Raw genomic sequence first — 16,243 nt, forward strand, 5'->3', positions numbered from 1 at the left:
GGCAGGCGCGGGCCGCCCCTCAGCCTGCCGCCGCCCTCCCTCGCCCTCCGGCCTTCGCCCCCACGGAAACTTCGCCAGACTTCACCAGCGCCTCCCCCGTCCTTTGGTTTCCCTAGCCGGCCCCCGACCGCCATCCCGGCCTTCCGACGGCCACTTTTCCAGTCAACCGAGCCCCGGCCCGCCCTCAGCGGCTGCCCCGGGCCCGGGCCCCACCGCCAGCCCGTCCGGGCGGGGGCGGGCCGCGGCGGCGGGAGCCCGCCTCAGAGGAAGTGATGGAGACCGAGGGAGGAGGAAGAGCCGCCGCTGGTAAGAGGGGAAGGAGCGCGCTCGGGAGCTCTCCCGCGGCCCGGCCTCCTCTTCTCCCCCCGCGCCGGCCCTGCCCCGTCTCTCTCCTCACGGCGGTCGCTTCGCCTCCCTCCTGCTCCGGCCCTCACGCCGGGCCGCCCGCCTGCCCGCAGAGGTTGGACACGCTGCTGGGCTGACGCACCGCCCGCCCGGGCTGTCCGGGGGCGCCTCCTGTGCCCGCCCGCCGCCCCGAAATGGCGGGCTCCCCGCCGCCGGGCTTGCCAGGGGCGGCCAGGACGCCGCAGCATGCTCGGGCCCTTCCAGGAGAACTTTGCTCGGTGGCTTGCGGCGCTGAGCGGGCTCTGCACTGCCGTGCTCCCAGCGCCCTGCTTTCATGGGGTCGCCAGGGGCAGACGGTCTAGCCCCGACCCCCTGCACAAGGCAGGGTCAACCAGAGCTGGCCGCCACCGGGGTTTTTGCATTCTTCCCAAGGCACACTACGGGTAACTTTCCCAGATTTTAGACTAGTCCAAACCTGTCCTGAAGTAGAGGGGGCCTGGCCTGATGATTTCCATCAGCTTTGGCTCAGCAGGTGATGCCGGTGAAAGGCCTATCTCGGAGTGCCCGCTACCAGGGCATCTTCAGAGGTCTCACAGCACAGGTGCACAGCTTTGGCACTTTAATGGCCAAGTACTTGAGAACGACTAATGAGCTGAGGCAATACTGTGTAAAAAAATTTTTTTTTTTTTTTTAAAGGCTACCATCTCAGGCAGTGTCGGCGAGTGTTTACCCAAACTGAGCAAGAACGTGGTTTGACGAAAGCAGCGTAGTTTAACGGGCAGAAGCAGTAAACGTTGCTTCTTTACCACAGACAAATAATTAGTTGGATTATTGTGGTGTACAGATGAGATGTAAAAGACTTTTTATACTACCCTTTCTTTAAAAAGCATTCAGTAAAATTTGTTGATCATGAGCTGACTGCGGAACAGGGAAATACATGGTCTTCAGTGATGAATTTTTTGGGAAAGAAGCCACTCGCTCCTCATCTCCTTTCGGCAGAAGTTAGTTTGCTGGTGTTTCTGACAGTAGGCAAAGGGCTGCTCTGCCCAGCAGAGGCCAATAAAGAGAGCTCAGCCATTCAGTAAGTGCTGGACTTACACTGCTTTGAAATGAGCAAATGTTGTTAGTTTCCCAAATGGCAACACTCTTAGTGCTTGGGAAGGGAGCTGATTTTAAGACAGGTGGATCTTCTGCACATGCTCCGCCATGGATTTCCAAGGGAGTCTGGCGTGTGTAGTGTTCCTGGTTTATATTTGACTAGGAGCACTTCCAAGAATCTCTTGTTCACGCACTTGTTTGGATAAGGGCCCATTGCATCACCTCAGTTAGCTTTTGCACGGCTTTCCCTCCTGCTCTGTTTTTATACTCTTCTTTCTTAATTTGTCACGCTAGCAGGTAAATGGAGAGAAAGTGAATTTATCTTCTGAAACACATTTCAAGTTGCTGCCATTTATCTAAAGCACCTACTTCATCCCCTTCAGTAAAATAATGATGTTGTTCATTAGTTCCTCTAGCTGCTCATGGCTAAATGTGCCATAGTCAGATTGCTCTATTTTTGCCTTCCTATCAGCCACTTTGGAAAGTCAAACATTTGTGATAATGCTATTGGATTTTTTTTGGAAGACTCTGAATTCTGCTGATGTTTTTAAATAAAATATCTCTAGATGAATGGGCCTTGGTTTTTCATGTCCAAGCAAATGTTGTACTGTTGGGCACTTCAGTTAATGTCTGTGGTTTTCCCCTGAGTTTTTCATTACTCTGACATTGAATGTTTAGGACAGTTCTTCTATCCCCTTCCTCTTTTAGGACAGCTGCTGTTGTTTTTAGGTATTGTCCAAGTTTTGGCTTAGTTGTTTAATTGTATATACTTATGTTTAAAATAATTATGGAACAGTTGGCAAAAGGCTGAGTATACACCACACTTTAAGAGCATATGAGTGTCCACCATTAGCTCTTCTTGTGCAAATGATGCTTTTCAGTTTATGTTGTAATTGAGATCTACAACTAGATCTTGAGGTCTTTTCCTGTAACTGTTTCTCACAGGGCAAGATTGCTTATACTTCCAGGTTTCTAAGCCCCTTAATAGGCCTAGGCAAATGTTACCATTAAGAAGCAGGCCAGCTGTTGACCTAGAACTTGAGGTTCTTGTTTTCAATTCCACCTTGTCACAAGTTCTTTTTCTCTTAAGTCTTTCTCTGAAAGTCAGATTTGTATGTGAAGGACGTTCAGTGAGTAACAACGTATGTGTGACTTCTGGAGCCTGAGAAATAGTTACCAGATGAGAAACCTGTATGTCTAGTTTAAAAATTGCATTAATGAAGCCTTAAATTTCCATCTGTCTCTCGAGGAAGATGGAAATCTCCCTGCCCTCTGTGGAATCCATGTTAAATCAATTTACAGGCATGGGGTCAGCAGCCTGGAAGGTAGAACCACAAAATTCAGGTAGCATGTAGGAGCTATGTATCATGAATATGGTCCCCACATCTGGAAAAGCTACTCATCTGAGATGGGGCTTATCAACAAGCATACTGCTTCAGTATAACTAAAATATCCTGTATGGAACAGGTAGAATTTTACTCACGCTGAGGAGTTATAACCTCCTTGCTTTCCATGTTCCAGGTAAGGCAAGTTATTGAAACCTTGCTTTTTTTAACATAAGTAATTAGGTTCTAGAAGGAAAGAAAACAGGAAACAAAATCCTAACTACTTCCCTCAAAGGAAAAATACAGTCCAAAACCCAGCAAACAAACCTGAGTCTTTTTGCATAACAGCATTGCAGTGAATACACTCCTTCCCTTGGGGGAAAGTACGAGAAAACAAACACCACAAGAGAAAGTCTAGCCAGTTTAAATTTGCAAGTGGGAGGTGTGCAGACATTATGCTTGTATGTTATAAGAACCTATATAGAGCAGCCTGGTATGTATTTTCCACGTTGTATAATGGTTGCATACTGAGAGACTCCCGAACGCTTTGCACGGCAATTCACAATTCTGGTGTGTTGTCTTTGCAAAGTGATTGGCAGACCCTCAGGTTGCACGTATCTGAAGTAAACCATGTCCTGCTCAGCTACTGAGAGGTCTGTGGATGCTTAAAAACGTTGTGTTCGTAACCTTTGAAACTGCTGTCTGGTGGCTGGTCTTTATAGTATTACTGACAACAGATGGCAAATGGCTCCGCTGATGTAATTCTTGCTAGTGTTTCATTCCTGTGAAGTTGCAGAGTTTCAAAATCTCAGAAGGTGCCTCCATATTTTTTCTGCATAATGATTTCAAGCCAAACTAAATAAAAACATTTTATATTATTCAAATTCCCATGGTGTCATGTGACATTTTTGTAATGATTGCCTTGCAGCAGTTTTAGATAAGTGCACGTTTGGTAGCAATTTAAGGCCTGTGTCCTTTAAGTAATGCTTATTAGTACGTAACAGATGCCGTTTAGAAACATTATGCCTTTTAATAGGTTCTGCTTTTAGACTGCATGTTCTCATTCCAGGCAGACTGTGGATCAGGCAAGCTTGGAGGTATGCTGTCGTTTATGCAAAGCCTAAGTCAATTTTCTGCTCTGAAGTCAAGCCATGTGTTTTTCCTTGTTTCTTCCATTCTGGTCATAGCTGCCTTGCTGTGTTTTTCTCCCTGGTCAAATCTTTGGCTGATTGTCAAGCCATTACAATCAAAATCTTTTGCATTTTTAACCACCACCAGTGGTTTCTTTTGTCCTTACAGAAGAACCTGTGTAAGCTGAATTTGAACACTCTCAGCTCTTACTGTCAAGAGCACAACAAGCAAAGAGTTAGTCTTCTGTTGCCAGCCTGTCCTTCCTTCTCTGCTTCTTCTTTCTCCCCAAAGGAGAAAAAGGGAAAAGCAAAGCCATGCTGATTTTGGAGCACCCTCAAAGACATGTAGAATAGCTGACACAACAGCACAAACAAGAGATGTTTACATACTTCCTCCACTACTTGCAGCCTTTTATTAAAGTGAGGTCTGAGACAGGCTAAGAGACTTCTGATAGCTAGTGCAGGTGATGTATTAATTTGCAGCCACATAATAAACTTAGCAAAGTTGAAATTACTGGGGGAAGGGATTTTTTTGTTGTTGTTTCTTTTTTTTCCTTTTTTTTCTCAAACTAGTTGCTTTATTTGGAGATTATTCTGGCTGTACAAATTGCTTCTTGCAAGTAATTTGGAGAAAGGCTGCTGGGCTTTTTTAGGCAGACTTATGCACTCTGCTGGTGGGAGCATTTGCAACTCAAATTATGTGGTATCTGAAACTGGTATCCCTGAAAATCTAGACAGTTGTCTCGTATTTTCATCACTACTTCATTTGTCTGGGGAATATTGTCTTTTCTGGCAGGAAACCAGGGCTTTCAGGTACTCTTGGTATGCCACACACTGCTGTAGTTTGTATGACATGAAGATAAAGGCCGTGTTTAGTGCGGCCTTAGGTTTCTCCACCTTTTGAATATGGTAGTAACAAGGAAATGTATTTCTTGTGGTACTTAAATACTGGCCCTGGTGCCAGATTGTGACAGCGGATGTTTCAGTAATAATTTCAAATGCTCCTTGATCTTAAAATACAGCTGTTTTCTGAAACTGTCCTGTCAGTCTGTCTGGCTTCTTCCTATGGAGTGAAATCATCTTTATGCTAGACCATTTGCCAAACTCAGTTGTCATTTCCTGCCATTTCACTATTCCTTGTCTGTTGCTGTGAGAGATATTGTCTTCCTCTTTTCCCTTAAGTTGTAGGATGACTTCTGACCAGTGCATCCTCCTTTCTGTCTTCCGTCTTTATAAAGGATTGAATTACCACTATCTGCATTTGAACTTGTGATTTGTAAAAGCTCAGCTGCTGTTCACAGAATCTTTTCTGTCAATTTCCTTTCAAATCAGTCTCTTTGAATAATGAGAAACTTCTGTGATGTATTTCAGTGTCATTCAGGGCCTCCCATTTCTTCTTTGCTTAAATTTGAAGAGTCAGACTTTAATTTGAGGTCGCACCTGGACTATGAACTTCTTCTGGCATAGCTATTTTGGCTATGGATATGATGAAGTGAGATGTAGCACTGACATAACTAACTGTTGGAAAAAGCCCCTGATATGGACACAGTTGTTCTGGAAAACTTGCATATTTCTCTTGTATATTTTATTTTGTTTAGGGGGTAGACAAATAATTAAGCTGTCAAATTTAGATTTTTGTCTTACCTAATCAAGAAAATCCTTACCACTGCCTCCAGTAGTTGATGTTGGACTTTTCCAGGAACATTTCTACCCATTTCTTGGTTGTATGAAAACCAGTACACGTTAAGAACTCAATTCTGATGTTCACAGGTTCAGAGGTAATAGCAGCAATCCCCCTGAATCAATGGAATTTCTTTGATGAAAACCTGATGTGAACAGGAACCTTAAAGCCTTAATTAATTACAAACCTGAATATCCCTTTTCTTTAGGACTGTATCTTCTCTTAATTATGGTGTAAGTGTCCTCCTTTTTTATATCTAAGCTCTGTGAAAAAGAGGGTTAAATGTGCGGAAGTATGAATTCCTGGTATGTCATAGTTACAGCTGGTAGCACTTCCATGGTTTAACAGTATGCTACAGTTTTTATTTATAAAGTCTGTTTCCGGGCCATAATACCTCAGCTTTTTTCAATTACATTAGATTAGAACTTTGCAAAGTTCTATGCAAAACATGCCAGTCCAGATGTGCGTTCTGTGTATAATAGGACAGGGGATAGCCTGTTTACACTGATGTATTTTAATTTATCTGTACTATGAGTTGGGTGTGGCTTTATTTTTGTAAGTGACGGAGGCAAAGTGGGTATAGTTGGAACCTGTTTGCTGAAACTTTCAGTACAGGAGTACTGCAGGATAGAGTGGGGGAAATATCCCTTCAATATGCACTTGCCATTATGTGATTCTTTCAATATGCACTTGCTTTTCTAGCTTTGAAAACACTTTAAATAATGTGGTTTCATCTAGGTATTTTTCCAAAAAGAGCTAAATCATTAAATAAATTAACTCCCATTTTTGTTTTACTTCCCCCCCCCCATTTCATAAGGTGTGGATTATTTTAAGTTTTGGAAAACAAGTAACGTGTTTTATAGACCCTGGTCATAGGAGATTCTGAGGGCCTTCAGAGCTCATTGAAGCAAGTGGAAATTGAAGGTGTTTGACATTTTTCAGAGTTAGGCTTGTCTAGTCTCTGCCTTTGCTCATCTATGTTCTTCTAAATATATACGTATACCTCAAGCTTTTTTCTTCCCTTTTCTGAAATGAGTCGAAAAAATGTGTTAGGGGGAATGGGATGGCTAATATGGTAGCATCCTGCATTTGAGATGCCTGACATTTGGTCTGCCCTTCATTCGAGTGACAGAATTTGTAGTGATGACATGTATAGCTACAGCTAAACTCATCTGTTTAATCTGTTTGATTTCTTAATTGGGAATGGGATTAGGATTATTTATTTGCCTTCTGCCTTCATTTATTGATTCCACAGCAGAAAATTATTTACAGGCAGAAACTTGTATTTAGTTTGTCTTCTAAAACTCTTATTGCCGTTTGAATTGTGATAGTATAAGTGATAGATAGAATAGTAAATGGTACACAAATGGCATCTTTGGATTGAAACGTAGAAACCTGTTAACACTAATGCATTGTTTTTGTCCTTTATTTCAAGAGTGATTGCTCTATTAGTAATGGTGAAAAGCAATGCAGTGGGGAAGAACATTGTTTTCATTAATGTTGTACAGCTTGTGGTTAAGAGCTGCCTTGTTGCGTTGGACAGACACCACACCACAGCATTTGCCCACTAGTTCCATTGCCACCACACATTATGATACTGAAGTTTCACTTACACTAGAACTTGGGGTTTTAACATGTACTTGCTCAATTAAATTCAGGACATGAGAGACGGGTTCTGCATGTACTCCCAGGAACGTGCCAAAGACCTCTTCCTTCCTTTGAAAGGTTAAACAAATATGGTTGCCTAATGATAACCACATGCATAGAGTTGTTCAAGCTCATTGGAAGGAAAGAAGAGTTGATGTAAAGCACTGCTGTTAAACACAGAGCTTCCATTCCTGTGAGAGGGTAATGGAAAGCACTTTTGTTGTATGTGCACGATTTAGAAGGGCAGAAGAAGTTGTCTTTAGATCCTAGGCACTGTCGTGGTTGTGCTGCCATAGTGTGGCAGTGAATTCCACAGGGGAACAGAGAACGATTCGTGTTTTATGACTTCTTTGTCTTTTTATGTTGTGACTTCAGAGGCACTGATAAGGAAAAAAACATCACACCCTTTTGAAGTGGTAGATAAGGCATGCGCTTAACTGATAAGAAACCAGACAGAAGATGAAGTGATTTGTTGGGAGCCACAAAAGCACACCTGTGTTGAGAATAAATCTTAGGAGTTCTGGTCTCAGTTGCCTGGTTTGGTTACAAAAATGCTCCTTCCTAAATATTGACATGATATACCGTCATTTTGTTTTGGTACCTGCTTGTCTCATATTGCAAAGTGGGTTTTGATTTAAAAAAAAAAAGGGGGGGGGGGCGGGGGGGAAGGGGAGTAGTTCTTGGACAAAAAACCCCACAATGCTGTAAGAAACACTTAAAACCTGCTGAAATTTTGTTTGTTTGTTTTAAATTGTGAAATATATTGGCATGAAAATAAAGTAAATAAAACTAGTACTGCTATTTGCAAGCATTAGAAATGGCAAAACAATAAGAAGTAATGAAATTTGAAAGTTAGAAATGTTAATTTCTTTTTATCTACCTTGTTTCTGGACCACTAGAAATCAGGCTTAAGTATTTTTCATATTTTTACATGTAAAATTATACACAGATTTACACAAATGTACAACGATACACATTCCAGATACAAATCCTGTGGTGACTGATGTCTCTTCTGTAAACATACAATTCTTAATGGATGTGTGTAGTATCATTCTCTGTGTTTGTAGAACATGAAAAAGTAGTTGTAGGATAAATGATTAATTCACTTCAGACGTAACACTTTTCATGCTTCATCTGTGGTGAGGTTGATGTATTTTGCTTTGCAATCTGGCTGCATTCTAAACGCCCTTACAAATCTCTGAAATGGGCTTTTCAACAAGTCTTTCCTGGGAGTACCAGGAATACCTCAATGCATCTTAATCAACCCAGTGGTGTATCTAGTCTGAAAAAACTGCATCACCAACTTTGATGGCTAAAGGAAATAGTATTAATAAGCTACACATGAATGCAGGAATAGAAAATCTTGACAGTGAAAGCAGGTATCACTTGTTTAATAAATTGTGCATTGGCTTCATGGTCATAAAGAACTTAAGTATATTGGCGGTACATACTCATTTGAAACTTAAATGAGCATTTAAACCATCTTTACAAAGAGACAGAGTTGATTGTCCCAGGTTGTAACTGGTTTGTTAGATAATGGCAAAATAGTAAAACTAATACATAGGTACTAAAATGATTAGTCTAGTGAAAGAGAGCTGGGGGGGATATAATGACTATTTGAATTGCTGTAGCATTATATTAATAAGTGTGGCTATCCATAAGCTGGTAAATTATTTCTGTTATGGCACAGGGTTTAGTTGCAGAGGCTATAGAAAGATCACCAAAAAGAACCTTCAGAATATCTGATTAGATTGAAGCATGTCGTTTGCCTTTGGCCTTTACAGCAGTCTGTAGTTTCACTTGTGGAATTTCACATACAAGTGTGTCCACCATGTGTTTTCTGTTGTATTGAGAATAAATTCTTTTGCCCACAGAAAAATATTTCCTGCTCGCTATAACTGATAGAATGAAATTCTTGCTGAATCTGTAATGATGTGGGTCTGTCTCTAATCTACAAAAATTAGTTTCTAGTTTAAGGTAGAATATTGTCTTCTATTTTGTGATTGCATTTGTTCTTTATCTACCTGATGCAGAACATAAGTATGTTAATCAGATCTATCTGGATTCCCACATACTGATCTTTTTGGACCTTAAGTGAAGTGAACTTTGTCTGACTTTTACCTCTCAAGAGGAATATTTGTCCACTTCATGAAACCACCATAAAACTCATCTCTCTCTTCTAGAGAAGATCAGAAGTGGAATAGCAGTGGGTTTAAAAAAAGCTGACTTTAGGGATCTGGACTGACACAGGGGCCTTGGTGTATGCCTTCTTGGCAGAGCTGCGTGATGTTCTATGAGGTACCTATAGGTGCTGGAGGGTAGTACCTCATAAAGATGACTGAATTGTATGGGCAGTGGCTGCTTGTTTGTATAGCTAGTTTTAGCTGTCACATTTCATTTGAGAAATCAGATTCTTAGTGCAAATTGATGACAGATCACGAGAGTGAGAGGAGACGCACTAACACATCCTTGCTTGAGAATGTGGCCCAGACTGCTCCATGGAAACAAAAGAGAGGAGAAGCAGAAGCAGTGTTAGTTTTTGCTTTAAAATCTATTCTCTATGCTTGAAATAGAAATATGCCCAGTAAGATTTCTCCTTTATTTATCTCTAGGTAAGTTTTTTTCACTGGAATTGCATACAAATCCTCCTCCTTTGCCCTGGATGCTGGTGCCCAGTGAAAGACCTTCTGGTGCCTGTCTTCATTGTCACTGCTGCTGTAGAATCCACCTAGATGATGTCTTGACCTTGTTTCCCAGCTTTGGCTATTTAAGATGTCAGCCACTTCAGCACGAATGTCAGGAATCCCTCTAATGCAGTAGGCCTCCCGTTCTAAATTTACTCTCCTTAGGGTTTATGGCCCCTCCTCTGTGGCTGCAGCAAGAGGCCCCCTTTTTATGACTCCCCCCTCCTGCTCCCCTTTGCTCCCACCCTCCCTCCCTCCCTCCCGCAGACGGTAACCCTTTGTGCACATCGCCTGTTTGAAAGAAGTGCTCGCTGGGTGTCTAGCAGATTGGCTGCCACAATGTGCTCTTTTGTTGCCGCTAGGTAAGATGAAATTTGAATGAAATGCTGTAATTCAAATGAGGTTAAAAGGCTGTTCTTGAAAGTTTGCAGTTTTGGTATCACAAGATGCTGACAGGGGCCTCGGACTACAGCACTCACAGAAGAATAGCACTGCTTGTCTTTTAAAGTGAAGTTAACAGATTATTTTGCATTTGATTTTGGAACCTTTAAAACATCCTGTTAGCCAGCAATAATTATCATTGTAGTCAAATGCCTAGTAACAATAGTTACGGGTAGACTTTGTCGAGGGGTTTGTTTGTTTGTTTGTTTCTGTATACACAAAAAAGATAAAAGGGCATATACAGGAGGGCAAATATAATTTCGTCACTTTGTACTGGGGAAAACTCGGAAACATATTAGTTAACGTCAAAAAAATTTCGAAGTGATTTTTCTCCTGCTTATGGCAGCAGAACAGTATTAGTCTTACGTGCATGTGGGTGCAAGTTTTGGAGGGATGTTCCCAAAAGCTAGCCTTAGCACAACTGACTTCTTGAGGACACTCCAGGACACCTAAAGTTAGGCTTCTTCTCTGTATTGTCCCTAAAAGAACCTCACTCTCACACTTTTCCCCGCCTCCCTTATGTATAGAAGCCAAGACAGGTTTGGGATATGTGCTCCTAGCTCACATTTCAGAGTGTTACACAGGAAAAACAAGTTAACTGAAAGTCTAAAAGCATTTTGTAGAGAAAAAATTACTTCTGTGGAAAGCTGTATTAATGGAAAGTTGATCAGAAGTTTTCTCTTAATGGTTCTTTATTTAATCTGTAATGTTATTTCATCCTTCAAATGGTCACTGTTACCTGAGAAGACAAGCATATTATGTACCAGAAAGTTAGTGTAACTTTGAAGGCACTAGTTGTTTTGTTCAGTGAGGAGAAAACATGATTGTGCTTATTAAGTTGCTTTGGCTTAACAGTGGCAGGATGCAGCCTTGTAAGCAGCCTTGTAAACAGCCATCTCATGAATAGTATTTATTAGCATGGCAAATGTTTTTCTTTGTGCTAAACTTAAGTCTTACATGCTGCTCTTTTGCAAAGAATTAATTTACTAGTAAATTTACTGCAGTAAACTACTGAAGTTTTTAATAATAATCTTTACTTTCTTTCCCTTATATGGCTTCTTTGCTTGGTGGTGTTACACAGCACGCTCGGGAAGGCTGCTGCAGAAGAAAACTGCCACTGCTAAGTACTGGCTGGGATTTTATTGTGTGACTCAACTTGCCAGTGTTGCAATGCTGTTTTCTCTCCCATTTTGTCACATGCAAACACACTATGAAAACCATTTAGAGAGTAACTTCTGTTCAGCATTCTGAGTACATAGCTTTGCTGTCAAGCCTCAGGATGTGAGCTGATTGCCTGCAAAGGGCAGGAAAAGAGTGTTTAAAGCATTTTAAGCAGTGCTGGGTGGTGGTGAATTATCAGTTCTAGTTTCTTACCCTTTTGCTGAGGAATCAGATACCGATCACAGCCAGAGAAATGGTGGCACCGTGGGTGAATATTCTGACCTGGTACTGCAAATCCCATGCTACTTTTACATGGTAAGGTATCATTTTCAATATGGTACTTTTATGATTCATAGTTTCTGAATCTTAATACAGACAGTTCTTGAAATGGCCCTCATAGGACTGTTCATTGTCTCAGCTGTTTACTTGGCACTTAGTATCAATGCAGTTATCTCACATTAAACTTGGGTCACAGGAGCAGCCATGTGAGAGCAAGCTATGATTAAAAATTGAGCATTCAGAATAAGATTCCAACTGTAGCAATGTGGTAGCAGATTTAGTCCTCAGTTCCGGCCTCACAAGAGTTCCAAGTGTAGCTTGTTGATTGAAAGCCTCTTAAATTGAAACTGTTTCCTTCCTATGATAGAAGACTGGCAGAAGCGTATTTAGACTGTGAACCCATTTCTTCTGATGTTCTTTACCTTGAGCTGGTGATGAACCACCAATGAATCTGGGTTGTTATATCGGAAGGAGGTTGCTTGGTTCCTCATGAGCACCAAGTTGGACTTTGCGTTTAGGTAACAGGCATCAGATGTATGTAATTTTTGTTTCCATGCAATTAACAAATAGCTTGCGTGAATACCCTTCAGCATAGAGTCACATGGATTAAAAGTTAGGTTGCATAAAAGATGATGATTACTATTTTGGGAACTCTTATGTAGGTAAATATTTTAATATTTTTTGTATTATTTCATTGTTTTGAAAGTGCCCAATTGAAGTTACTTAAAAAAGAAAAAGAAAAAACTAATGATATACAACAGATCGCGGACTGACCCATAAAAGGGCAGTCTTCCAAGTAAGAGTGGAAGCTTTGGAATTCTTTTCCTGTTATGTTTCTGGACAGTACTAAAACTCGGGCTCTGTTTTGAAGAAGCATTTTTACTCTTGCAGCTTTAAAGCAATTTACTTACACCTAAAGAAATTTGAGACTGTCCTTGTTCAATTCGAAGGACACAAATGTGATTTGATGTTGTCATGGTTCTACTTTGTAAAATTGCATTGCAAGAGGTAAATAACATATAGATGACTTTTTAGCAGCCTTACTATTTTAAACTAGGATTATACAAAAGGATCTAATGGGAACAATAAGGGCCCAACTACACCAAGCATCTGCTGGGGAAATAGAGGTTTTAAAGCTTATGTTTTCTTAGTTCATTCAAAAAGTAAATCTATCTTGTGTTTTGTTTTAACTACAGGTTGCCTTTACTTGGTAGATACGTTAGCGGGAGATCCAGAGGTTCTGCAAGTAGATGCTGAAACGTACTATGAAAAACTCTTGAAGAAATCATTGTCCATTCCTGATGTTTTTTTGAGCCCTGGAGGAGAAAAGGTAGTAGGCTGATGTTTTTCATACCGCAAGTTAGATACTTGCCAACTAGTTTGTTGGTTGTGTTCATAAGTCTGTCTGTGAATAGGGGTAAACTGGTGTGGCCAGATTAGAAATCTCCTAAAATCAGCAAATTCTGCATTATTTCCAATAGTTTGCATTCTACAAATGAGAGATAAGCTTAAACTACAAGTCTAAAACCTTCTGAGTGTGGATGAGGGTTTGAAGTACTTAGCTGAACTTCGCATCTTGATCTGCTTCCTTATAGGACTGGATCAAGAATGAATTTGATAGACCTTTATACCATGGTGCAGCTCTATATTCTGCCTCTACTGCACAGTTTACACACAGGTATTATGATATAGTTTATCTTTTGTTTCCATTCTTTCCAATACTTATGCTGACAATTTTGAATATGGGTTCTCCCAAAGGAATTCTGATCAGATGTGATTAATAGATGGTATAGATACTGTAGGTGCCAAAGCTTTAGTATCCATTCCTAAGCCACCTGGGTGGAATGCATTGGAGATGACTGAGCAGGCCTATTAAAAATTCTAACTTCAGTCAACCAATGAAACTTTGCATTCTGGGCATTTTCTAGATCATAAAACGTGTACTGGGCTAACTGTTACTGTACTATCAAACCAGTAAGTTAATTAGTTGGAATATGGTGGCTTTTCTACAATTTAGGAAAATAATATGCAGTAGTTTCCAGAAAAATGCTGTTTCAGGTGGGTAGCTTAATCTTTGAGCCATGAATGTAACCAGCTTTAAATACTCTTTTAATGCCCTCTAGTGGGCCAGGTAGGGTTAAATACGAACAAACCTGAAAATGCAGAGGTCCCCCCAGTTTAGGGCTTCTGTGCCCTTACCTCAGCCTTTCATGCTTGGTTGTACTTTTAGAGGCTCATTTACTGTTCCATTAGAAGGGAGAGTAAGTTAAAATCCCAAGCAGTCCTATGCGTATTTCTGCAATAGCTAGACATAGTGAGATCAGTTCAAGGTGGACTTCTGCCTTTTGATTCAGAACTGTCTTTTGTGGCTTGTCATCAGACCTTAAATATATCACATGACTGATTTGAGTCTCATAGCAACACGTTTCCCTTTGCATTCATTTAATTCAGGGCTAATCTAATCTGCAGTCAGACAGCTAGTCAAGGACATAAGTAATGGTAATGTTCTTGCTGTATTGTTTTTTTCCTTATGCTCTATAATAAGTAGTTCAAAGAATGTTGATATTTTGTAATTAAAAATAAAATAAGATAGAGCTCCCATCCACAGTGAACATCTCAGCTAATAATCTCTATTGTATGCCCACAACCTGAAGGATGAGGATTCTGGTGTTTGAATAACCGCTGTGGTTACCAGGCTTTTTTTTTTTTTTTTCCTCTGTGCATCTGAATTAAAGGAGGTTTCAAGTGGCAGGATCAGCAGCCGTGAATAATTATTTAGCAAGTGTTAAGTGGCTGTCATCCCACTTGCTCCAGTCACAGAACTTCTTCTTGGTCAAGCCTTCAGTACACAAATAGCAAGGATTATTGCAAGTCGGGATGGAAGCACATTGGCAGCATTCATACACAGAAAGCTATACTTGGCTTGTTGTTAGCACCTGTGAAAGTGCACATTACCTTATAAAACAAAGTAACAACCATAGCAGTATTGGAAATAGTACTGCCCTTTTCATTACAGTAATGCTCCCAGGTGACGTGATGACATCAGTGCTGTTATATTTGAAGCATGCAAAGAATGACTGGATCCCTAGAACATACTGAGATTTCGGAAAGCTCATGAATACAGATTTCAGGCAGTTTTCAGCTTTTTTTCCTGCAGTCCAGTGTTTGCATAGATGATCCCAGGATTCTGGCACTCAAACTAGTGAACACTGTTTTCAACTTAAAGTTGTTATCTTGTATAATCCATATTCATACTACTCCTTCCATGCACCAAGAAATATTAAATGTATCACATGACTGATTTGAGTTTCATAGCAAACTGACAAATGGGTGCAATTAGAGAGAGAGGCACACCCACACATATACAATGGACCAGATTTTTGAAAGTACAGTACATACTGTGCTAAATTATGCACGCTCTTTGCCTGTACCTAAACTTACATGAGAGCATTTGCAATATTCATATGGAAATCGTAATCTCTATGCATATAGAACTGTTTGAGCACAGTAATTTTGTGTTTATGTGTCACATCATTTAGAAGTTTAGTCTAAGACAGAGCATGAGAGCTGCATTTTGATTTTAGCTTTGCCTTCAACATTAACCACCTTGTGCCAATTATCTACCCTCCCTGTGCCTCACAGATAAACTGCCCAGGCACTGCCCTAATGCTTTGATACTCCCTGTACCCTGAGGCTTAATTCATTGTTTGCAAAACACCACAAGTACTCAGCTGGACAATGCTGTAAGAAGTGCAAGTTGTATTTGTTTTTATTTGATGTGTCTCCTCTTTCGTAACACCATTTGTCTGCGTGTAACAGTGTTCAAAGCTAGGTTATGTACTAATCATAGTAAGTTGGCATTAAGGTCTTCACTACGGTAGCTTGATTTCTTTTAAAATAACATTACTTACTGATAATATTAGAATATTAGGTATGTTTCAGTGCCTCAAAGTCCAGGACTGAGAGGGTGTTGTGCTAAGCTTACACCATGTATGTTAGTAAAACACATCATAAGTGCATGTAATACATGAAATACTTCTCATGTGCTCTGCAGTACAAAACAGCTTATTTGTTTTCTAGGTTAAACTTGAAGATTCCTGTGTGTGTTTTGTCCCCCTCTACCGAAATAATCCTACTCGCAAACTGTTGCTGTTAACTGATCCAAAGGATAAGAAGACAGGTTAGAATTGATCAAAACATTTTGAAATTTGAGTAGTTGTACTTTGTTTACTTTTAAGATGGTCTGCTTGTTTGTATTTAAATATTTTGGGTTTTGTATTGAGTATGAAGTGGATTCAGTTTACCTGTCAGGATTTGTGTTGGTGGGTTACTGATTGGAAGGGAGGATCGACAATCAGGGCTTTTAAATTCTGTGCATAATTCTCTGCTGGTAGCTGAAAAATCACCTTGGGTAAATCAGCTATTCTTTCTGAGTTTGTTCAATGGGGTAGT

The 16,243-nt window shown here is 40.5% G+C and overlaps 1 protein-coding gene across 2 annotated transcripts in view; it reads left to right on the top strand.

The window, feature by feature from the left end:
- The first annotated feature begins 127 nt into the window (after positions 1–127).
- The window catches only part of FAM169BP (Protein FAM169B), a 40,299-nt gene continuing 24,183 nt past the window's right edge, over positions 128–16,243 (top strand). Inside the window, exons 1-3 of one of the 2 annotated variants that reach the window (XM_055715204.1) lie at positions 128–306; positions 12,988–13,121; positions 15,872–15,971. In XM_055715204.1, coding sequence (XP_055571179.1) covers positions 273–306; positions 12,988–13,121; positions 15,872–15,971 — 268 coding nt within the window. In that variant the 5' untranslated portion in view covers positions 128–272. Of the gene's footprint in view, positions 307–11,595; positions 11,828–12,987; positions 13,122–15,871; positions 15,972–16,243 lie in introns of those variants that run through there. The other variant, XM_027801627.2, reaches the window with a different exon arrangement.

Source organism: Falco cherrug, chromosome 7 (genome assembly GCF_023634085.1).
Source record: "Falco cherrug isolate bFalChe1 chromosome 7, bFalChe1.pri, whole genome shotgun sequence".
Taxonomy (NCBI): domain Eukaryota; kingdom Metazoa; phylum Chordata; class Aves; order Falconiformes; family Falconidae; genus Falco; species Falco cherrug.